Raw genomic sequence first — 25,062 nt, forward strand, 5'->3', positions numbered from 1 at the left:
ATGTGGAGGCCACAATGTTATTATTGTTCAAGTCAAAAACTAAAAACAGGCATTAAGTACTGCTGTTCTCAGACAGGCTGTGTTGCATAAGTAGAACATGGCTGAATGTGTCAGGTACGTTTTCGCTTGGTTTGTTGTAGGATTTCAGAGACAGTAGCTAGAACATAGCCCGCAGCGTTCAGGCCGAATGGTTGCTATCAGCGATGCAGAGAACAGGAAGCTCTTCAGGGTTTCTTGGTGGATTTACTGAGCCTGTCACCCAGCTGCTGGATAAGGTCAGCGAGTTCCTCTGTGGCCTGAGATTTCTCCTCCAGGAGCTCGTAGCGGAGGCTGGAGATGTCCTGCTTTATCTCCTTCAGCTCACCTGAACGCACACACACACACACACACACACACACACACATACACACACACACACACACACACACATACACATACACTGACTGTTTATTTGTGGGCAAAGCTGAACAGGTTAAAGTCAACCTCAAATCAGAAATGACCTTTTGTATCTGCTTATGTTACGCGCCATTCATTATACCAGTCTTGTTTTCCCATAATCTTCCAACAAACTATGACGTCTTTTGCTCCACCTCTGAAATATCTTCAGATTTTTTGATGACATCACCATGCATGAGGGTGGGCAGTGAAAAATAATACTAACTCATATATAATACTAAGTCATATCCAAAATGCTCAGCTAAATCAGAGACTCTCCCTCATACCAACAGAGAAATTATAAAGGAGGAGGAGACGGTTCACCATAATGCTCAACTTGCTGTTTGTTTACAGAGTAAAATTGCCACACTTCAAAAAAAGGGCCAATCAGATTGCTGGCAAAGCCCTCCCTCATCAGAGAGAAACCCTCAGGGTCTTCAGAGAGGGCCTACTGATTTCTGGGATATGTATGGCTGTTGTCGGAACAAAACCTTGTATCTCCAAAATGGTAACTTTACAGGAGAAGGAAAAAACATGCTTTACTTTTAATGTGAGTTAATGGAACCAGATGTTTTTCCAAGTCATTTTGGGCTGTTTCTTTTAGTCCATTCATCATTTATATATATATATATATATATGTCTGTATTTTAGGTTGTTTTCCATTACACAGAATCATGCTTGTACTTAACCTCTTAAGCATTACAGCACTACACTCATCTGACTGTAAAGTTTCAGAAGGAAACAAAAGGGTTAAATTCTTGAAATACCCCGTGGAAAATGGACCAATCAGGAATTGTTTTTCTCCATGGTATCTCGCTAAATAGAGTGAAGTCATCTCTCCTATTGGTTAGGACTTCAGGAGCTGAAGCGAAGCCCATTAAATCTCAGCATTATTACAGTGACAGTGGAATCAGCCAATCAGATTCAAATTTCTAATAGGTAAGATCAAAAGTTGAGAGAAAAAAAATCATTCTAAGCCTTCTGGAAGTTCTAGATATGTCACTGAATGAATACAAACAGCAGTGGGTTGTTAGAAATGGAAAACAGTGGCAGCAGCTCTACACCAGCGTTTCTATGGAAACAGTCACGGTGAAACTAATACAAGGTAAAATATATGCAAAAATGTCTGTCAGAAGCTTTAAGTAAAACACGGAATGTCTTTAAGAAGCTTCAAATGTCTGTGTTTTTAATCTAGAACTGCCTTTTTCTTTTATTTTCCGCTCCACTAAGCACAGCAGCAGTGACATTCTGGTCCCTAACTGCTTCACTGTTCTGAGACACTAACAGTGAATCACCATTAGCTGAGAGCTAACAAACTACTAGAATCCTATAGGGATGCTACAGACGTTAGCATTATCATTAAGATGTTTTTTTTCCACGTGTTTTAATCGAGTTCTGACCAAGAACCACGCTATAATAGTCACGGTGCGCCACCGAAAATTCCCCGAAATTCCTGCCCTACAATAAAAAGAGCCAATCGTCTTGCTGGTAAAGCCAGAGTCGGGAAGACGCTCTCCCTCATTGTAACCTGAAATGGAACCTGAAATGATTGCATGTTATTTGAACCGGATGCTGCAAACTGTTTATGAGATTTCATTTAAAATTGAATTTCAAAACAGAATATAAATTGAATATAAATACAATGTATTATATTTTATAAATTATACCAATATGCAATTATTGAAAGGGGCCCATATTCTACAAGGTCCACTTCTGATGGGCTGTTGCAACTATTAAGATACACTTGTCTAATTACACGAGGCAAAACGGAGGTTGATACATATGTGTAATTACATAAGGTGTACTTCTGTTATCCATCTGTAACAGTGACTAAATCATTAGTCGTTACATTGTTGTTGCATATGTTGTTCGCATGTAACTACACAGTTATTAGAGACACTTAATATAAAGTGGGATTAAATGAGCTTTGCTCTGATTGGCTGTGCTTTATTCAAAAGCAGTCTGGACTAAAACACTCCTTATAACCTCAGTGTGAATGGGCGGAGCTAAACTGTTGAATAGATGGATATTGGGAAATGCTGACATCACAAAATTGTGAATTCATAACAGGCTGTTTTCACAGTTTAGGTTCCAGATATCGACTCTATGGACTGTATGGATTGTATGGATTGTATGGACTGGGCAGCCAATGGTACTTTCTGAAGAATTAGCAGTATTAGCAGTTTACGCACTACATTAAGCTCTTTTATTTCAAAATGGCAGAAGAATTCTGTTTTCAATATGTAGTTATGTTATTATATTAAACATTATTGCAAAAAAACAGTAACAAATATAGACCAGTAATGGTTTAAAATGATGGGCATCATGAGCTCAAAGCCCATGTGAATGCAGCTGAATGAGAATGTGGTTGAGCAGTCCTGTAGTGAATGCTATATTAGGTTTACCTTCATTGATCTCATCGTTCTCACTGTCAATCTGGGCCTTCAGGACGTATCGCTTGATGAGGCGCTTCATGAGCTTCTGTGTTTGAGCCAGCGGGTTAAAAACGAGAGCCGATTTTCAGTGTTTTCACGACTAGGAGTCATGTCAGTACATATCAATACACATCAAATAATTCAGCAGAGTGTCTGGAATAGCAAAAAAAGAAAGAAGAAAGAAGAACCTGGTATCTGGTTGGGTGTTTGATGGTATTTCTCACTGTGTATTCATCTTGGGCATGGTAAGAGCGAAACCTATGAAGCTGACATTGAGAATAAACACATTATAAACATACAATAAACAAATTCTGAATAGGAAGTTATGTGTTAGTAAATCCTTAAATGGCCAGGGCCTGTCAGTGGGCCCAAAGTGTTATTACACACTTCTATAACCTAAGAATAGCTCAGCAAGTTTGCATTAAAGCCTCTGAATAATAAGCCTTAGTATGTAATAAGCCTGGGATTTTAAGGGGTTAATATATAAAGAATCTCAGAGGTGCTAGGTACAGAGGTCCAGTGAGGCTATGAGATGTTGCTATAATTTTCTGGATTGTTATCTTGAGATAACAAGTTAATTATCTCGTGATCTCAAGACAACAATGGGTTATCTTGAGGTCACAAGATAACTAATTCATGATCTTAAGTTAAAAACTTTGTTAACGTAAGGTCACAACATAATTAACTCATCTCTCAGATAGCTTTGTTATCTTGAGGTCACAAGATAACAAGATAACTTGTTATCTTGAGATAACAAGGTTGTTATCAGAGTTGTTATCTTGAGATCAAAAGACAATTAATTCATTATCTCAAGATAACAACTTTGTTTTATGGGGATAACAAGGGGATAACAAGATAACAGAGTTGTTATCTTGAGATCGCAAGACAATTAACTCATTATCTCAAGATAACAAAGTTTGTCTTGTGACCTCAAGATAACAAAGTTGTTATATCGAGATAATGAGTTAATTGTCTTGTGACCTCAAGATAACAAAGTTGTTATCTTGAGGTCACCTCATATTCACCTCATATAATTGTCTTGTGACCTCAAGATAACAAAGTTGTTATCTTGAGGTCACAAGACAATTAACTCATTATCTCGATATAACAACTTTGTTATCTTGAGGTCACAAGACAATTAACTCATTATCTCAAGATAACAACTTTGTTATCTTGAGATAAAAAGACAATTTGTTATCTTGAGAGAACCAGTTTGTTAACAAAGTTGTTATCTTGAGATCACAAGACAATTAACTCATTATCTCAAGATAACAACTTTGTTATCTTGAGGTCACAAGACAATTAACTCATTATCTCCATTTAACAACTTTGTTATCTTGAGGTCACAATACAATTAACTCATTATCTCAAGATAACAAGATAACTTGTTATCTTGAGATAACAAGTTTGTTAACAAAGTTGGTGTCTTGAGATCACAAGATAATTAACTCATTATCTTTAAGACAACAACTTTGTTATCTTGAGATCACAAGATAATTAATGCATTATCTCAAGATAACAATGTAGAAAATTATGACTACTTTACTGCCTCTCTGGTCTTCCTTAGCTATGATTTCTTTATGGTTTAATAACTTTCTGAATATGAGGTGTTTGACTAAGAATCACAATGTACAGAAATAGTGAAAATGCTGGATTCTGAAATTAATCAATCAAATGTTTCCTGGCTGACTGAATACATTTGGAATAAACTGTATAAACTTGGCTGTTCGGCAAACTATCGCTTTAAAATGAAAACAGCGAAAAGCAGGTAAGGTGATGCAAGGGAGCGTCCTGTGTGTTCCAACCTTTGTCCGAGAATTGGGCACGTCCATTTCTCTCTGGCTGCCATGGCGACGGCCTCTGGCCTTGCACAGTCTGACGAGGCAGGCTCTGGTGCGTAAGGCCATGTAATAGAAGGACTTGGGGCTGGGCACCAGATTGAACGGGGGAGGGAGGGTCCTGCCCTCGTCGAAATAAGACAGCCACAGCTTGGCACGAGCAAACTTCCACTCAACATCGGCATCCTCCTGCTCATACAACACAATCACAGTCACGGAGAAGGACAACACCACTCGCATCCCAAAATACTACACGCTGAACAAAGCGCTGCACCAAATTGTCGATTCAATGCGTAAGTCATAAATAAAATCTATTACATCCACACAGCTTTTCAGCTCTTTATGTCTGGCAGAAATTGTACTGTAGTGTATTTTACTCATGTGGGAATTCTGTGTCCCACATGAGTAAAATCGGGGGCACTTTTGGAAGAATTTAGGAATTTTTCAGGATATGAAAATACCAATATAGAAAAAGTGACTATAATATTGTGCAGGTCTGATTTCAATTACACAGACATAAAGTCTAATCAAATCCATTTCTCTTGCAAGAACCAATAACAGACCTAATCCTAATAAATGTCCAATTAAGCCCTTAACAAGCCATAGGCCCACCGAATGGCCCAAAGTGTTATTACACACTTCTATAACCTAAGAATAGCTTCATTAGTTTGCATTGAAGTCCCTGTAGTTACTGAATAATAAGCCGCTGTATGAAGTAAACCTAGATTGTTTGGAGGTTAAATCATTTTAGTGATGATGATATTTTATTCATACACTTTTTTTAACCAATGATGCAGATGTGTGCAAAAGTATCGGCACCCTCTGGTCATATTACGTTGAAAGGTTAACACGTCCGAACACACGTCTGCACATTTTAGTGCACAATTACTGTTTATTTGCTGAATTTAATATATTAGGTGAAAAATAACACATAAAATGTGGTCTGTGCAAAAGTTCTGGCACACTTTATGATGAATATTTTATTTGTTTACAATATGTTAGATATGGCAAACAAATAGAAATTGTGCAGTAAAATTTAAAAATAAAATTTAAAAAATGTAAAAATTTAGGTTCCCTATAGAGCAGGGCTTGGCATGCGGCTGTTTTGTGGCTCCACAGCAGAATTAGATTAGTGGGTAAAAATAAAATAATCCTCCTTTACAGTAAAATAAAGCTCTGCTGATCATTCAACACAGTTTAACAATAAATGGTCTTAAACTCTGGAGTTAATGTAGAACTGCTAATTCACCCTTTAACCCTAAAAGCTGGCGCACAGACTGCTGGTCACCATAGCAATGGAGAGAACAGTCTCGCCTAGCTAGTAGCTAACATAAAGGCAAAGAAAGAGATTTAAGACTAACATCGATGATTTGGAGACGAATGGACGTATTTGCATTTATAATCACTCCAGCTGGTTTCCTGATACATTTAATCTGCAGCGAGAAACACTAAAATTGTGAGGCTGAAGTCAGTTTCTCATTCGAATTGTCCCATTCCACCTTAAATGGTGCATCTGTTACATTCTGGCACCTCAGACACCATTTAAGGTGAAACAGGAAAATTTGAACAAGAAGTTGGTGAATGAGAAGCAACTTCAGACATTTTACAAGAAACTGTTCTTCTTTTGAGGAAAAGTTTCCTGTCAGAGATGTGAGAAAAGCAGCTACAGCTGATCTAAAGCTTAAAGCAGAGCAAAGTAAGTCTGCGTTTTCGTTCATATTATATTTTTAGTCTATACTAGCACATCAGCACACACTGAGACATATTTACAGCCAAGATGGTAAAATTGACTCAAAATGTAGTGGCTCCCAAGGTGATTTGATTTTTGTTAAAAGACAAAATGTCTTGTCTGAACATCTGGGTTTCCCACCTTTGAGGAGAGGACAAAGCATGTCATTTGGCCGAGGGTGTTCAAACTCAAGCTCATCCATATTGTATTATTATTATTATTATTATTATTATTATGAAACCATGAAACTATGCACTCTACCCTCACATTTTCCATCTGGTTTTTGCAGCTTGTAAAAGGTGCTGACATCTCTACTGTAAATATCAGAACTATCTCAATAACCCTAAAGATGTGTGACTTGATGATTAATCAAAGTCAGATTTGAAAAAAAAACCCCAGACGAAGCTACAAGCTATAAATAATCCACTTCTCTGTCTGATCAGAACTGTGCGTGAGCTTCCGACCACACGGTGACTGTAACCATGGCAACGCAAGCAGGCCCACAGTGCCTTTTGTTTATTTTTAGTTTCTTTTCAGCATCAGAGTGTAAAGTTGAGACATGGTGTTTTTAGTCAGCAGGTCTCACCTCGATCTCCTGGTAAGAGTGGTTTATCATAGCGATCAGCATGTTGAGCAGAACGATCACCATGGTGACGTTATAGACTCCATACAGAACGTAGCCGATGTTCTCAATGAACTTATGATCGTACTTCAGCACTACGGAGATCACTTCACTTAGACCAAAGATGGACCAGAACAGCGTCTTGAAGCTTTCCTCCACCCTGCAAAAGCAACACAGATACATACGGAACATGCAGTGTACTTATACACACCGGTCAGGCATAACATTATGACCACCTCCTTGTTTCTACACTCATTGTCCATTTTATCAGCTCCACTTACTATATAGGTGCACTTTGTAGTTCTACAGTTACAGACTGTAGTCCATCTGTTTCTCTGATACTTTGTTAGCCCCCTTTTACCCTATTCTTCAGTGGTCAGGACCCCCATGGACCCTCACAGAACAGGTACTATTTGGGTGGTGGATCATTCTCAGCACTGCAGTGACACTGACGTGGTGGTGGTGTGTTAGTGTGTGCTGTGCTGGTCTGAGTGGATCAGACACAGCAGTGCTGCTGGAGTTTTTAAACACTGTGTCCACTCACTGTCCACTCTATTAGACAGTCCTACCTTGTCAGTCCACCTTGTAGATGTAAAGTCAGAGACGATAGCTCATCTGCTGCTGCACAGTTTGTGTTGGTCATCCTCAAGTTCTTCATCAGTGGTCACAGGACGCTGCCCACAGGACGCTGTTGGCTGGATATTTTTGGTTGGTGGACTATTCTCAGTCCAGCATTGACACTGAGGTGTTTAAAAACTCCAGCAGCACTGCTGTGTCTGATCCACTCAGACCAGCACAACACACACTAACACACCACCACTACATCAGTGTTACTGCAGTGCTGACAATGATCCACCACCCATATAGTACCTGCTCTGTGAGGGTCTATGGGGGTCCTGACCACTGAAGAACAGGGTAAAAGGGGGCTAACAAAGTATCAGAGAAACAGATGGACTACAGTCTGTAACTGTAGAACTACAAAGTGCACCTATATAGTAAGTGGAGCTGATAAAATGGACAATGAGCGAAGAAACAAGGAGGTGGTCATAATGTTATGATCGGTGTATATAATCCATATTGTGATAACACGTTGATCCACTGTGGATGCTTTGTCATTAACATACAATTAATTACTGTCATTAAAGGAATAGTTTGGGGAAAAATTCAGCTCTCTTCCCAAACGTAGTTGACCAGTCAAGACATGTTTGGCATCTGAACTTTGCTTCTTTAGTTTTATACTGATGCTATGAGGCTAATGTAGCTATACCACATGATTAGTATAGTGCAAACTGCATACTCACTAATTGAGCTGTTGGGAAATCTAAAAATTGCTTATGTGGTTTCTGACACTGTATGATGTACTATCTATGGATACGATTAATAGTATGGGCAAAATTCACATTTCAAGGTGGCTGCTACTAATAGTCTTACCTATGCACTTTGTACTTGGGTCATTCTCCGTTTGGAGTGGGAATTCAGGTGGATACATTTTTAAAAAAAATCTTTTTGAATCCCAAAACTAAATAATCTTAATATGTCCAGCCATATTAACATCTCCTATTATCATATATGCTAAAACGAGAGCTTAATTCTAAACATATGTTACAGTCACTGGTGTTGCATGAATATGGTGTAACACCAGTGACGGTGACTCCAGTGACATTCTGGTTAAAACTGAGGATTCTGTAAATTGGCTGACTCGTTGTTGGTCAGGTGACCTTGTACATTTAAAATCAGTAATAAAAATGATATTTGGCTTCATTTTGACAACATTTTAATTACCCAGCCATTAAAGCACAAAACACTGATGACACATAGAAGTTATGAGCTGCCTGATAAACTAAATTATTAATAAATTAATCAAATATAGTGATCAAGTGTGACTCGCCTCCTCATGCCTTGAGATGCTTCCTCTCTGATGAGCCTCGACTCAAAGAAGCAGTTTAATAGAGCTGAAAATACTAACATAAGAGTGCTGATAACACCAGTGACCAAAATCTCTGTGACAAATGAATTTTTAAAAATAAAACACATATAATGTAGTATAATGTTAATGATATAAAAAGGAAACATGAATCTGTTTAAGATAAACCTCTTAAAAATATTGTTTTATTTTAAAAATGGTTTCTCAAATGTTGATCATTGTTTTTATGACGAGTTGTTTTACAGATGCACTATGAAACAGGATAAAAATAGAAAAATCAGAAAAATGATTTAATCTTAGGTCGACTGTGTAAATGTACGTACAGACTTTTGGAGCTGTGCCTAAAATTTTAAGCATCTTTCTAAGCCCTGCAACCTTTGTGACATGGTTTCCCACTCTGCATGGAGAGTGACACACTTTTGTCGCTTGTATAGATACCAGTGTGTCAGAAACCACATAAGCAAGTCTATTAGAAGTTGCAGAACAACTCCAACCCGTTTTAACAAATATTCTGGTAAAGGCTTCTTTTACTTGTTAGCCACACAGCTCTAGTGCAAAACTAAAGAAACTTCAGACATCAAACAAGTCTAGGACTATCAGCTGCATTTGGGGTGAGGATGGAAACCTCTTACATTTGATTTTTTACCAAACTGCTCCAATCATCCAATAGTGTTTGAGCATCTGTGGATCATATGGGGATATAGTTTTGACCGTTCTCAACACGTACGTGGTAAAAGCCGGGTTATACTTGGCTCCGAGGTAGTAAGAGTACAGATTGAACATGCCAATCATGAAGGCGAGGAAGACCATGATGAAGATGACCATGAACTTGAAAATGTCCTTCACGGTGCGACCCAGGGAGATCTGTAAGGGTCCGAAGCTTTCGTTGGCCGGCAGGATGTAGGCAATGCGTGAGAAGCTCAGGACCACAGCGATGGAGTACAGACCCTCGGAGATGAGCTGGGGGTCAGAGGGAAGCCACCGGTTCCTTGCTGAGAAACACACATACAGCCATTAGAACTCCATTGATGCACTTCTATAGTATGACTGATGGCAGCACTGAAACATGTAAGACCCTAAAAGCATTCTGGTACTTTTCTATGCTCATTTCAGCAAAATAATAACTTTACAGGGGATGAATGTTGTTAAAATACATAAACAAATAACACATTTTCTAAATTGTGCTGAAGCCTATCTCTCACTGGGCAGTGGCAAGTCCATCCCAGGGCAGATACACAGACATACACACCTAGGGCCAATTTAGCATCTCCAAGTCGCCTAACTGCATGTCTTTGGACTGCGGGAGGAAATCGACGCAGACACAGGGCAAACATGCAAACTCCACACAGAGGCTACATGTGGAGCCTCATGGCTCAAATCCGACATTTGGCTCAAATCCGATCTCTTTGCATGATTAAAGGGTTCTTTGTGAAAGGGTTCAGATTGATGGAGAATGTGTGGTATTTTGTTCTATATAGAACCATTGTGAAAAGGGATTCTATATAGCACCAAAAAGGGTTCTGCTACTGTTACGATAAAAGCTTGTTACAGTAGAAGAACCCTTTTTAAAAAGGTTTTATATAGAACCGTCTACAGCACACTCTCCATCCATCTGAAAAACTGTTTATCATGCAAAGAACCCTTTAATCAGGCAAAGGGTTCTTTGAGTGTTTATGGTTCTATATAGAACTTATGTCTTTACTAACGAACCCTCGAAGAACCATTTTTTATAAGACTGTAGGAGTTTACAAAACTGGCATTCAAAAACTGATTAAAAGCTACAGAGAAAATGTGGCTCCCAACAACCACCTGGAAGACCTGGTAGACCCCAAAACTGCCCCCATCAGATAAACAGCACTTAAAGCTTTCATCTTTGAAAAAGAGGAGAAAATCAAGCTCCATTAGACTCCAAAAGGAAATAGACAGAAAAGAAGAGCATGGAGATAAAAAAAGAGAAGCTGCTGGTGTTCTAAGAACAATGGACTGACCACCCCTGAGTCCAGACCTCAACATCACTGAATGTGTTTTTGATTTTCCTGCAGATTTATTTGAAAAACTGTGAGTCTCCTGAAAAGAATAGAAGCTGTAATAAAGGTAAACGTAAAGTGTGGACACTCTAAGTACTGAAACATCTGATATATGACCACTTTGACTGGAAGATAAATAAATGAAAGTAATAAACTAAAGTAAGTAATTGTAGTAATTGTACCAAATGTACATAAGAATACAAAGTATTTTACATAATAATATAATGTGTAACAACTATCTAATGAACAGTGTAGCTAAACACTCCAAAGAATTGCTGCATTACTCTGAACTGCAGATGCTGAATGTCAGTAAATCTGCTCTCACCGTAAGTGAAGTAGGCCACCTCCGCGGGCAGAGAGGCGTTGCTCAGGTCAGCGCTCGTCACGTACAGGTCCACATACAGCTGTGCACGAGACGCTCGCAGAAAGGCCATGAGCCGCGCCGTGAACGACGCCACAAAGATGGACAGCATACCGAAGTCCAGGATGTTCCACAGGTGCATGACATACTCACGAGGGCCTTCCTCCCAGATCTCCTTACACTCTGACCAGATCATTCCTGACCACAGGATTCGAACACTGTCAATCATGATCAGCTCCAATGATTCAAAATGTTACATAATTACATGATTATGTTATAACATACACTACTGTTAGTAAATTTAATAATGTGTGTTCAATGTACAAATATACACAATGAAGGTTTAAATATTATAAATGAGACTAATTGTTTAAAAATGTATTTGATATTATCAAATAAAAATGTATTTTGATATTTCAAGTATTTTGGGAACAACAATCTGCTAATAAATAGCAAATAATATACTTACAAATTACATATTTACAATCTTTTGTCAAGATTCTTCTCTTGGGATTTGATCCCCACTTTTGACACATGAGGCCTTCTGGATGTTAATTTTACTGCTTACATTATATGGCCAAAAGTATGTGGACAGTCCTAATTAAACTCCACACCTGTTGCTGGCAGGGGCGTAATATCAAGCACAAAGTCATGCAATCTCCAAAACATGCCACCTTTGCCACAAGCCAGTTTAAGAAATGTCTGTCCTGCTAGATCTGCCCCAGCCAACTGTAAGTGCTATTGTTGTGAAACGTGAGCATTTAGCAGCAATGACACACCACATAAACTCATAGAGAGCTAAAGCGTGTAGTGCATGAAAATTGCCTGTCCTCTGTTGCGTCACTAACTACAGAGCTCCAAACTGTCTCAACATCAGCACAAGAACTGTGTGGGAGCTTCATAAAATGGGTTTCCATGGACGAGATGAAACGTGTTATACTGCCAGATAATGAAGCATGGTTCATTACTTCACTATCTGGCAGTCTGATGGACAAGTCTGGGTTTGGCAGACACCAGGAAAACACTACCAACCAGAATCCGCAGTGTCAACAGTAAAGTTTGGTGGAGGAGGGATGATGGGCTGGGGCTGTTTTTCAGGGTTTGGGCCACTTAGTTCCAGTGAAGGGTGATGTTAATGTTACATCACACAAAGACATTTTAGACAATTATATGCTTCCAATTTTGTGGCCACAGTTTGAGGAACACCTGTTCCTGTTCCAAGATGACTGTGCACAAAGTGAGCTCCTTAAAGACATGGTTTGACGAGTTTGGTGTGGAGGAACTCCAGTGGCCTGTGCAGAGCCCTGTCCCCAACGCCACCGAATACCTTCGGGATGAACTGGAACACTGACTGCAAGCCAGGCCTTCTTGTCCAACATCTTGTGGAAAGACCTCCCAGATGAGTGGAGGCTGTTATGGCCACAATTGGATGTCCAACAAGCTCGTATTGATGTGATGGTCAGATGTCCACATACTTTTGACCATATAGTGTATGTACTGATGTTATACATCTTTCTCATCTACTTTAGACCTGTCAGAATTCCACAGCCATTGAAATGCAAAAGTTATTCTGAATGGTTTGATGTGAAATGGTCAGTTGTAAAGAAACATATTGACTCAGATTTCTTTACAGTGGTGGTGACAGGAACCAGGAGTCACGATGTCAATAATACAAATATGTTATTTATTTACTATCCAAAAATATCCATGTTGTATAATAACCTTATGTGAGGGAGCTTTTAGAGGCATTAAACACTTTTGTCTGGTTCCTATCACCACCACTGTGAACAATTTGGACCAGTAAATATTCTAGCCTGGACCATTTCATACCAAACCACTCTGAATAACTTTGTTTACATCTTAGCCACCTATTTATGTCTTTATGTCTAACTATGTCTTCATCCTGTTTACTTCAGTCATACTAACCAAGCACCCATTTCATAATTAGCATCTCCGTCCAGGAGAACTGGGTGGTTTTGACGCGGAAGACCTGGCGCGGGTGGTCAGTGATCGTCTCGTTGGGCAGATTTTTGACTCCAACAAAGCGGTCGGAGGCATTTAGCACCAGCAGACCCAGGAAAGTGGTGAAGGAGACAGCATGGGCAACGAACTTCATGAACGGACTGCGGAGAACCTGACCCACCTTGGGAAAAGAAACAGAAGAGCACAAATTAACCTTCAAAACTCAAACATAAAAGCAGAAAGGGTTTCTAGACTAACTACAGTTGATAGCGCGATGTCTCCTCCTGTGCACTTCTGAACTGAGGTATTGAAAAGCAGATATAAGGGGGAGCTGGTGGTGGTGGACTGTACCTTGCTGTAGGGCATGATCCAGTATGCAATCGCCAGGAACGGTAGGCCCACCATCACGCCCAGCACTGTTAAACATTTCACTCCAATAGGCTGTTGCCTCAAGCCAGACAAGTTCTCATACCACAGGGTTAGCAGCTGCTGCTGACAGTTCGGATGAGCCACAAACTGCACAGAAATGGTGAAGATAAATACAGCACTGAGGAAATGTTACAGGCCAGGAAAAAAATACATATATACTTATATAATATAAAAGAAATAAATAAAATAAAATAATTATTGAAACTATTTATAAAGGCAGAAAGTGTTATTCCCAGTGGAAACACTACATAACATTACAAAAATAGGTAACACTTTGGAAAAAAGGAACTTTAATTAACAATATTCAAGAAAGTCACTATTGCTAATGTCAATCAATAATAGTGAACAGACATCAGTTAGCATTATGAAAATGACATCATGTTTATTGCGCTTACAAAAAAGAAGTGCAGTAATAAGATAACAAACTAAAAGAATTCTATAGAATTCCATTCCACTAAATTAGTCCAAACTGTGCTCCCACAGTAAAAAACAACTGTTTAAAGAACAACAATTTATTTTGACCTTAGATATTTACAAGGTTTATGTTATAATCTATTTAAACAGAAAAAGTAATAAGCTAAATATGTACAAAATCATCAAGTTTATACTTGTGAAAATAATAATTACATTTTTTTTTGCACTTTTTTAGTTAAATTGAAGTGAAGTTGACAGATTTAGAATTTTTTGTGAGCTTTATTGAAAAAAAAAAAAAACACATTAGTCAAAAAAGCCACATTTTTATGACTGAGTTTTGGACAGTGGGTGGAGCCTGGTTTAAGCCACGCCCCTGCATTTTAGACATAAGTAAAATTAGTAAGGAAGTGAGGCTGCATCCCTTTCCCTCATGGCCACATGGTGAGCAGCTAGATCCCATTGTTTTGAAGCAAACGTGTCCCAAAGTCTGAAAATCAGTGTGGAACTTGGAGATTTGTCACTACCGAAACAGATTTTCCGCAATTACGTACTAAAGCTCTGATTGCTCGTCATGTACTGGATAGTGTTTTTGAGTTCTGCTCCAAATAAGATAAAACTGAAACAGTCACTACTGAAACATTTGGGTAGAGTTATGATTGTTTTGTTAGTGTCAGAACAGAATGTTCAATAATGTGTTTTAATAAAATGTACATAATTAAAGGGTAGGGCCACTCAAAGTAAAAACTTTGTGTTTTGAACTCTTAGAACCGATTCAGGACAACCATCCATCTAAACTAACCAGGCATAATAATTTAATACTGCTATATAATTTCCTTGTAGTACTGTCTTACTGTACTTTGATATGCTGTAGTACCGTACAGTAAACTTTATTAATCTAAACAATAGTTTTTAGATATTTTGAGACTATTAGTGAAAATCCTTCTATTTCACATTCGAGTGTAGTTTAGAACAATTTTCATTACAAATTATATTATCAGCTGAACACTTTCAGTGTTTATACATGAAATTTATACATGAAATTTTAGCATTTGATATGTCCCCATTTTGCTTTAATTATCAAATTTAATGATCAGCAGATTTCCCAAGAGTCATCTAAACACGAGCCTCAATAGAAGGGACAAAACTTTGTACAAAGGGCCTAACGTGCCACAAATTAGCTTACGTTTGAATAGTAACCTAGAAATAGTGCCAAATCTTGAAGACTTCTTCCAAAAAAAAGAAAAAAATGAACTGAATGCAATTACAAATGTTTTGGTCCCACTTTATATTAAGTGTCTCTAATAACTGTGTAGTTACATGTGAACAACACATGCCACAACAATGTAACTACTAATTATTTAGTCACTGTTACAGATGGATTGCAGACAAACACCTTATGTAATTACACATGTATATCTTAATAGTTGTAACAGCCTATTCTCTCTCATGTAATTACATGAGGGTAATAACACACGTAATTACATTTGTAATCAGACTGGAAAAGCAGTTTCTTTCAGAAGTTTTTCTTTCCAGCAGTAATAAGAAGTATGTGATAACTTACATTAAGACATTAATTACACTGTATCTGCCAGCTTTCCTAACATTTAGCTAGCATTTATGTTACTAGCTTTAAACCATTCTGTAATGTAACAGAACAGCAGACGTCCCCTTATATTAAAATATAACTTTTATCTCATTAATTAAATGTGTTGCATTTGCCCCAAAGCAATGTCTATATTATCACTCCTTTATTACACAGTACTTACATAACAACTACACAGGAACTGTCCACTTATTTTAAAGTCTAACTCTAACACTACAGTACTGGAAAGTTCCTGTGTAGAAGATACAAATGTGTAATTACATTGGCTGTACTTCTGTAATCCATCTGTAACATTGACTAAATTATCAGTAGTTACAGTGTTGTTGCATATGTTATTCATGTGTAACTACACAGTTATTAGAAACACTTAATATAAAGTGGGACCAATGTTTTCAATATTTTTCTTAAACATATTAGCACATATTAATAAATTATGTGAATAATAATAACTTCCTCATATCAATGTGTGTTCTAAATATATTCTGAATATATTACATATAATCTATTGTTAAAGAATAAGTTACTGAACACACACAGAGCACAGTGTATTAAGCATTGAACCATCACTACTTTTTGAAAGCATTCTTCCTATCTGGCAGCCTTGTTCACCATAATAACGTATTGATTACCCAATCAGGTGTGAATGGTAACGTCCAAGCAAATATCTGACTGCTGCCCAGACAAATAGCTTTAAAGTATTATTTGCTCAGGTGGCCTGAGACATTTTACAGTGCATACAAACTGTAATACACAAAGATGTGTTCAGTTTGCCCACTTAAAAAACAAGCACTGGGTGCTCTGGATGACTCTACCTTTTTGACCTCGTATTTGATGGCCAGTTTGACGCGGCTAAGGCAGGGCCTGTTGTGGTCACTGGGCAGATTGTGGTCCACGTCACCATTCAGAATGGCCTCCACCTCCTCTGTGTTCCGACACAGGTCCAGCACGCCAACCACAAAGTCCTTACACTGCATAGACAGCTTTCTGTAGTCATTCTATAGGAAAACAGAAACAACGTGTTAATTAAACACATCAATCCCATTCTTATTAAACACAACTGGAAAAAGTGATGCCTTGAATTTACTTGATCTAAATGGGTACATAGGTCCCACATGAATTAAATATATTGCATTGCCGCAGCGTATTAGTCACATCACAATTGTATTAAAATAATTTATTTATTTTACATTATACTGTCACAAACAGGAGACAGAATGTATGTGCAAAACAAACAGACAAAGACGCCTGACGATTATGAGGGCTACTAATAGAACAGACAAGATCACAAACACCTAGAATGGGGAAACACAAACTAGACACAGGTGACACTGATGACTCAGGGGGGCAGAGCTAAAAAAACAAGATGTGTTTTGTCAAGAAAGGGGTGGAGCCAGACGCAGGACACATTATACATATCACAAAAATGAATGAGCAAAATGAAGAATACACTTCCTCCTAGTAAAATATGACAGGTATGAGTGAAAACACATTTATATTTAAAATAAACACCACCCTACTCAGGCAAGTTAACTTACACTGCAGGATGTATATATATATATATATATATATTTATGTGTGTGTGTCTTTTTTTGACTCACGTTACACAATGCCACCTCATAATGGGGCAAGTGCTTAGATGGTTACACCACTTTACAGTAACTTGAATTTAATTAAAGTTTAAAATTTAATGTACACCAAGGCAGATTATGGAGTTAATTTAACATTTTAAACCAATATTGAAAAATACTACATAGGTCAACAAATGTAAGTTAAGTTAATGTGAGGACATGAAATTTATAAACACCTGCAGCCAATATTTTGAATGGAGGGCTACTTATACAGCAGCAAAGACAAGAAACACCTGGAAAAAATGGGACATAAAGTACACACGTGATAGAGGAGGTATATAGTGACATACAATATACATTAGAATTTATTTGTTCCTTTTTTCCTTAGTTTTAGTGACTATTTGTTACAATATGTGTTATTTCATAATATATAGCACAAAACGTAAAAATAGAAAAACACGTATAATATAAAAATAAGGAAAGCCCTTCCATGGGTAGATGTGTCCACTTTTGACTGGTACTGTATATACACTAGGTTGAGAGAATCATAGGCTTTAGAATCAATGTACCCATTAGAATCAATATATCGTTACAATCATAAACCCTTTTGTCTGATTTCTGCATCCTATGAGAAGAATACACTAAGCTTTGATGCACAAAAACACTAAAAAGTAACAAAGAACAGTTGTATCTCATATTTATGATTCTGCCTCCTCTAGCTGAAATAAAAACTGTATGCATGCCCTAAAAAAACAAACAAACAAACAAACAACAATCCTTCTATCATGGCATCAGAGTAAGTTCAGAAATACAAAGCAATACAAGGTTATTGATTGATGTCATTGACCGCTCGGGGAGTGAGCTCGCGGCGGAGAACAGTGATTAGGGAATAATGATGAAGTGATTACACGGCACCTTCAATAGAGCCTCTTCAATTAACGGCTCACTAAATCAATGAGAGGAGCTGACAAACTGGCCGCGAGAATCGGCGATTAGACAAGATCCCCTGAGTGGCTCTCAGAAAAGACAACCTCCGTCCTCTACTCGAGCTCCTTCAGCCATCAAACAGCATGCGAGAGCGCTTCTCTAAGAGTTCTCGTAAAGAGAAACACTCCACGCTCTGTGTTTTCTGTGTACCAGCAATTACAGCTTCACTCACTCTTCAACTACGATGAACTGCAGTCGAGGCTCTTAATTTGAGCAAAATCTTGATCCTAATTTGCGCAAAAGACTGAATGTGGAGCTGGAGGGAAGAGAAGGACAAACTCAGCGAGCTCATGACTGAACCCTCCCCAAATTAGTCCTAAAGATGTTTGTGTGTGTGTGGAAACAGATTAAAAATGCAGGCGTGCTCTTTGAAACACCATTAGCGCTCTCCGGGAGGCTGGCGTTAATTCCTGAATTATTGAATAAAGTGATTAAAAAGTGCCAAAAAGGCGGTTTAACGTATCACGCAGCATTTTGAGCTATAAGCGAAATGTGTCCGAATCAGAGTCCGTGTTTGACCTCTTCATTTGCTCTGCCTCAGAGCGACAGTTCAGCAACAAATCAAGTTTTAACAATTTTCACCTTACCTTAAATGTCAACGATCAGCCAAGGCATGCTTGCTTCTTCAGTTTAGCGCTGGTGCTAACAGGCTAATACCACAGACGCAGGCTGCATAGCTAATGCTGGAGCCTCAGTTTTGTTCTTACTCTGTCCACGTTTGTAGATAACAGTGTTTTAAAGTCTATTAGAGATTACTGAACAGCTAAACATGTTTTGAGGTATGTGTGATGATTTAATGCTACTATGCTATATTTATATAGCACCTTTCCAAAGCTAAAGTTTGCTAATTTAGCCATGTAATTTGCATGATGCTAACTGGTAGCATATAAGCTTCTATTGTTTGTTAGCGGTGGTGAGTAGTAATGAAGTAGAGGTAGTATTTTTTTAAGTATCTGTACTTTCCCTGTGAAGTGAAGACCAGCATGAAGCTGGTTGATGCTGGTTTATACTGGTGCTAGTTTAGCTAGTCACCCAGCATGGTCATGCCGGTTGACCAGCATACCAACATCCCAAATATAACATGGTAATTTTTTTTTGATGATTAGCATAGTAGCTTTCCAATGCTGGTGACCAGCATACAAGCTTTTCCAAAACAAGACAACATAACATATTGTCACTGCCCCCAACCCTACCAAAGAAAAAACAAAACAAAAAAAAAACCCTAAGAACAATATATCTTAATTTTTCATTACATTTGTAAAAGTTTCCTGGTGAATGGAAATGAATGCTCCAAAACATCTATACATAAACTTTACTTTAAAAGTTAAAAGTTAAGAATTTGTTTTATTTATTTATTTATTTATTTATTTTTATTATAATTTTTTTTTATTTTGGGACAGTGATGATATGCTGGTTTTGCAGATCACTGCTGGTCTATGTTGTTTCTTTCCAGCAGGGTTTTTCCCTATTGCCTTTTTTTTGAGACTTTTATTTTGTCTCTACTACAGTTCACAATAAAATATCCTACTTTTTACAGCACTGCCTTCTGCAATATACTGTGAAGTAAAACTAGACTGTCCATAATGTTCAAAGAAAATGATGCACTTTCACAAATAAATCAAACCAACTGTAGCACAGCTTTCACTAAATCCCTCCCCTAAATGCCAATTGCCCAAATATTGCTTAGCAACTGTAATTAGGTTCAGCTACCTCCAACAATCTTTCAGAAAATGTCATAACACTGCGCGGGGTGATGCTAAATCAGGTTACCCATCAGCTTGAATCCGGAGTTTTAGACGTTACTAAACTGAAGGCACAAGAGAAGAAACGTTTACTTGTTTGAATTTCTCACAGTACTTTTAGTTTTGAGGTCCTTTGAAGTCCTTTTGCACTTTAGCTTAAAAAATGAAAATAAAAATAAGGCATTTCTGCTTCTACTTGAGCCAAATTTTACTTTCTACCTTTCTATTTTCTACTGTGTGGTTTTGTGTGGTTTGTTTGCTACATTAGGTTTGTAGTGCTATTGCAAAACCTTCAAACCCGTCTTGACTGATTCACAACATTTGAGGTGGGAGGGGAAAATAAGGGGGGTAATTTGTATTTTTCAGACTTTAAACCCACCTTGAACTCAGTTTCGATGTTGGCCAGTTGGGACAGCTCATTGCTGAGCTCCAAGGCTGTGAGCACCGGGTCTTCGCTGGACAGTGACAGGTAGGCGGCACTGGCCAGGCCTTTGTAGGCGTTCATCCTGGAGCGCGAGTGGCTGAAGGAGTCCTGCTTCTGCTTCTCCATACACTCACCGCACTTACAGAAGTGATCGTGTGGCTTCTCGATGCGGGCGCCCTTCAGCAGCAGTATGTGCACGATCTCGTACTCCTGCAGATGTTCAAAGGCAGGGCAGGTTTATTTATATGGTACCTTTATGCACAGCTGTCACTCGCAATGCTTTACAAATGAGAAAATACAGAGTCATTTCAAAAGTACAGGAGATTAGAGGAGCATAAAGTGAAAGAGAATAGAAATTAAAAACATGATTAAAACATGACTCAAACAATAGATTTTAAAAGTCATTAAATGCAAAATCAAATAAAAAATGAATTGCCATAAATAAAAATCAAATTAATAATTCATTTAGGACGATAAAGTGCTGTTACAGAGGAGAAGGACTAGAAGAGCTAACAGTGTTTTAAATTGAACTGAAAGCTGCTGAAATAGGAATGTTTTCAGGCTGGATTTAAAAGTGTGTGGTATCAGGGCTCTTCTAACTGGTTCCATTTAAGAGCAGCATAGTAGCTAAACACTGCTTCTTTATGCTTAGTATTTACTTTCAGCAGGACTAACTGATTAGCTCCTAATGATCTTGGCTCATATCGCTGCAGCAGATCAGATAAATATGCTGGTCCTGCACCATTATGTGATTATAAATGAAATAAGAGTGACCCAAGAATTGAACCCTGAGGAACACCACAGGTCACCGGCACTCGCTCAGGAACTTTATTTTCTATTTCCTCAAAGTAGTTCCTTCCTTGCAGGTATGAATTGAACCATTTTAGGACCGTTCATGAGAGAACAACCCAGTTCTCAAGTCTATCTATGAGAATTGTATGGTCAGTGGTATCAGAAGCAGCGCTGAGATCGAGCAGTAGTAGAATGGATATTTTTCCATAGTCTGTATTTAAATGAGTGTCATTAATAACCTTAATTAGAGCTGTTTCTGTACTACGATTAGTCCGAAAACCTGGCTGAAATTTGTCTAGATAGCTATTTAAGGATAGAAAGCCTGCAAGTTGCTTGGAGACAATTTTCTCAATAATTTTTCCAATGAAAGGTAGATTTGAAATCAATCTGTAATTACTCAATAGAGTTGCTTCTAGATTTTTCTTTGTTAAGAGAGGCTTCACAATTGCAGTTTCTAATTTGTTAGGAGAAACGGCCAACATGAGCGAAGTGTTTACTATCTGAAGTATGTCCGCTGATACTCAGTGGAACAAGTCCTTTAAAAAGTTGGTTGGTAACATGTCTAGTCTACAAGTAGATTTGAGATGACTCACTGTATCGATTAAAATTTCATTACTAATAACACTAAACAGGGACATTTTAACCATGATATCTTTATGTGGTCATGGAGAGGACATGAACTATTTCGTGGATATAGATATATGAATAGCTTGCCTGGTATTATGGATTTTAGTGCTTAAAAGTATGCAAACATATTACGTCTCTCAGTTGATACTAAGTCAGGGGCCATATATGTAGGGGACTTAGTTTGTCAACTATAGTGAAGGGTATCCTGCTGTTGATAATGCTGGACAAAAAGGATTGTGTAGCTTTGCACATTATTGTGTTGTAATGACACAGTATATCTTTGAAGATTTATTTGTAGATCTGAAACCTTTTATATGTTTGATAAGTTATTTATAATCAATATAGTCTTCCCAGCAGAACTGCATGAGAAAAATAGATGTATTACTGTGTACGGGAACAGAATTTCTGATGCTTATGTTACATCAAAAATGCTATATTTACACATTTTCTTACTAGTTTTCTAGATATTTAGGATGATGTGAAAACATAGAAGAGAATAATCATGGTCTCTTCGACTTGTGGTATCACCAGGATTTAAACTGGTCATCTTATGCCAAAGCCTTAAAAAGTTACACCAATGGGGAGCCTCTTCTAAATCACTTTTTAATGTAACAGGCAGTTGGTTAGTGTTCTTTAAGTATGAGGGCCATGACAGCCTTGAGTTGATGTCCACAGAATACTGAGAAAAGTGTGAAGTGATGCAATATCTTGTGATATTCATTGGCGAGCCAAAACATTATGACCTTAATAGCTTAATATGCTGTTGGTGTGCCAAAACAGCTCCAACTGTGCCAAGACAAGACTCTACAAGACCTCTGAAGTTGTCCTGTGGTATCTAGCAGCGGATCTAGCAGCTAATATGTTAGCAGCAGATCCCTTAAGTCCTATAATTTGTGAGGTGGAACCATGGTGGATTGGACTTGCTGTTCAAGCAAATCCCACAGTTGGTGTGGGATTGAGGTCTGGGGAATTTGAAGGGGTGTACTTGGTCTGCAACGATGCTTAGGTAAGTGGTTGTGTCAAACACACATCCACATGATGTCCACATGAATGCCCAGACCCAGAACATCCCTCAATGCACCTCATTCATTCCACTGGCTTGTCTTCATCCCACTATCATACCCAGTTCCTACGCTTGCATGCCCATTGTAGCCTGCTGTTGGTGCACCAATGACCACCTGCTGTTAGTGCACCAAAGCAGCTCTAACCAGGCCAAGGCATGGACTGTACAAGACCTCTGAAGGTGCCCTGTGGTATCTAGCACCAAGATGTTAGCAGCAGATCCCGTAAGTCATATAAGTTGTAAAGTGGAACCATGGTGGATTGGACTTGTTGTTCAAGCACATCCCGCACATCTGGCATTCCTGAGCAATGTGTGCAGTGTGGCAGGTCATTATCCTGAAAGAGGCCACTGCCATTGGGTAATGATGGAATACCATCTTGCCCATTTCTCCCGCATCCAACACGTTGACTGCGATAAATATCTGACGGCATCTAAGCGCTGCCTGCTACATCCCATTCCTTAACATGCCCTGTTGCTACATATGGAATACAAATTCCATTGGAAATATTAGGAGAGAACAAATTGTCAACTTCCCAAATAATGTATATTATTCAAGAACCTACCTGGCAATGTGCGGCCAGTATAACCGGCGTGATGTCCTGCGAGAAGCGTGTGCCGTCCTCGTCGTATGCATAGAAGTCATCGTCCCTCGGCTCCTGCTCAAGAGGACTGTGGGCGAAGCGAAGACCCCCTTCAAACTCCGGGTGAGCCAGGATGGCCTCCACGATGCGCACATAACCCTTACTGATGGCCAGCAGCAGGGCGTCGCCCACCCGCGCCAGCCCCTCCTTCTTCAGCAGCAGCTCCGTCACCTCCAGGTGCTCGTTGCCCACGGCGAGCTGCAGGGCATTCTGGCCCATGTAGTCCACACAGTTGACATTGAGTGTCTTGGACTCTTCCATCATCTTACGCACCACCGGGATGTTGCCATATTCCGCAGCGTCCAGGAAGCGCTCCTCTTCTGCAGTGAGGTTGGTGCCCCTCTCGCTGAACATGTAGGCCGGACCCCTGCGGCCCTTCTCTCTCAGGGTCGTGTGCCTCCGCTGCATGGCTTCAAACCTGCAGAGAGAGAATGAAGAGGCGATTCTGCACAGTATCATCTCAGTGTGATCCTGGTCTCAACTAGAAAGCAGCAGTTTGGCCAAAACATATTAGCCTTTTTAGTTTTGCACTGGAGCTAATAGGCTAATGCTAACACTGATCATGTATTTTGTCTGTACTTTAGTGCATTTAGTGATAGAAATCACATAATAAAGTTGTACTTTCTGTGAATAGAGTTTATTTTATGTCTCAAACCTTCAGAAAATGTTAATTTCCCAGCTCAGGCTGTCAAATCAGACACTATATGAGCTGTTATCTCTATAATTGACTGAATAACAGGGTTAATGGGAGTAACAGAGTTGAACACATAGATCATATTCCTCATATAGTTGATATTAATGCAGTAAGAAATGTATAAAGTATATACATAGAGCAGAAGGGAAAGTGGAAAAAATGATTTAATCAAAATGCTTTCATTAAAATCTTCAAGCTATTTTCATTTCATTTTCACTTAAAACAAACAAAGGTTAAAAAATTAGGCAACAACAAAGTGAATTCAGACTAAAATAAGCAGCTTTCAGGAGTGGTTAACATTACAACTACTAATAACCATGTAGTTTACAAAAACATCAAAAATATACAAATATATATTATTTTTCTAACTATAATTTTGGCAATAATGAATCATCAAGCTTTACCCAGGTGGTCACATCAATGTTTTGTGCGTGTAAATTAAGAAAATAGAGTAAGAATACTGACCTGTCCGATGGTCAGTCTGCAGAAAACAACGAGATGATGCAGATTCCTGTATATATCATAATTAATGCAATGTTCCTTTTTTTTACAGGGGGGTAGTTTATGGGTTACAGGGCCGCGCATAAAATGTGGGATTAAAATAACATATTTTGTTAAATTAAATAAATTAATAGCAAAAAAGAATTACTTTAACATTAAATGACTTGGAACTCAAATTGTATTGTAATTATGGCATTACTGAAAGATTTTAATGAACATAATTCATAAAGAAGCTCAGTGTCAC

At 38.4% G+C, this 25,062-nt stretch overlaps 1 protein-coding gene across 2 annotated transcripts in view; it reads right to left on the bottom strand.

Moving 5' to 3' along the window:
• Window positions 1-224: 224 nt before the first annotated feature.
• The window catches only part of trpc7a (transient receptor potential cation channel, subfamily C, member 7a), a 28,644-nt gene continuing 3,806 nt past the window's right edge, over window positions 225-25,062 (bottom strand). The window contains exons 2-13 of one of the 2 annotated variants that reach the window (XM_036594987.1): window positions 23,546-24,041; window positions 20,456-20,710; window positions 16,592-16,774; window positions 13,685-13,849; window positions 13,298-13,514; window positions 11,336-11,569; window positions 9,711-9,975; window positions 7,024-7,219; window positions 4,676-4,897; window positions 3,059-3,136; window positions 2,841-2,916; window positions 225-364 (exon numbers count right to left, since the gene is read on the bottom strand). In XM_036594987.1, the coding sequence (XP_036450880.1) occupies window positions 225-364; window positions 2,841-2,916; window positions 3,059-3,136; window positions 4,676-4,897; window positions 7,024-7,219; window positions 9,711-9,975; window positions 11,336-11,569; window positions 13,298-13,514; window positions 13,685-13,849; window positions 16,592-16,774; window positions 20,456-20,710; window positions 23,546-24,041 (2,527 nt within the window). Of the gene's footprint in view, window positions 365-2,840; window positions 2,917-3,058; window positions 3,137-4,658; window positions 4,898-7,023; window positions 7,220-9,710; window positions 9,976-11,335; window positions 11,570-13,297; window positions 13,515-13,684; window positions 13,850-16,591; window positions 16,775-20,455; window positions 20,711-23,545; window positions 24,042-25,062 lie in introns of those variants that run through there. The other variant, XM_036594988.1, reaches the window with a different exon arrangement.

Source organism: Colossoma macropomum, unplaced genomic scaffold (assembly GCF_904425465.1).
Source record: "Colossoma macropomum unplaced genomic scaffold, Colossoma_macropomum, whole genome shotgun sequence".
Classification (NCBI taxonomy): Eukaryota; Metazoa; Chordata; class Actinopteri; order Characiformes; family Serrasalmidae; genus Colossoma; species Colossoma macropomum.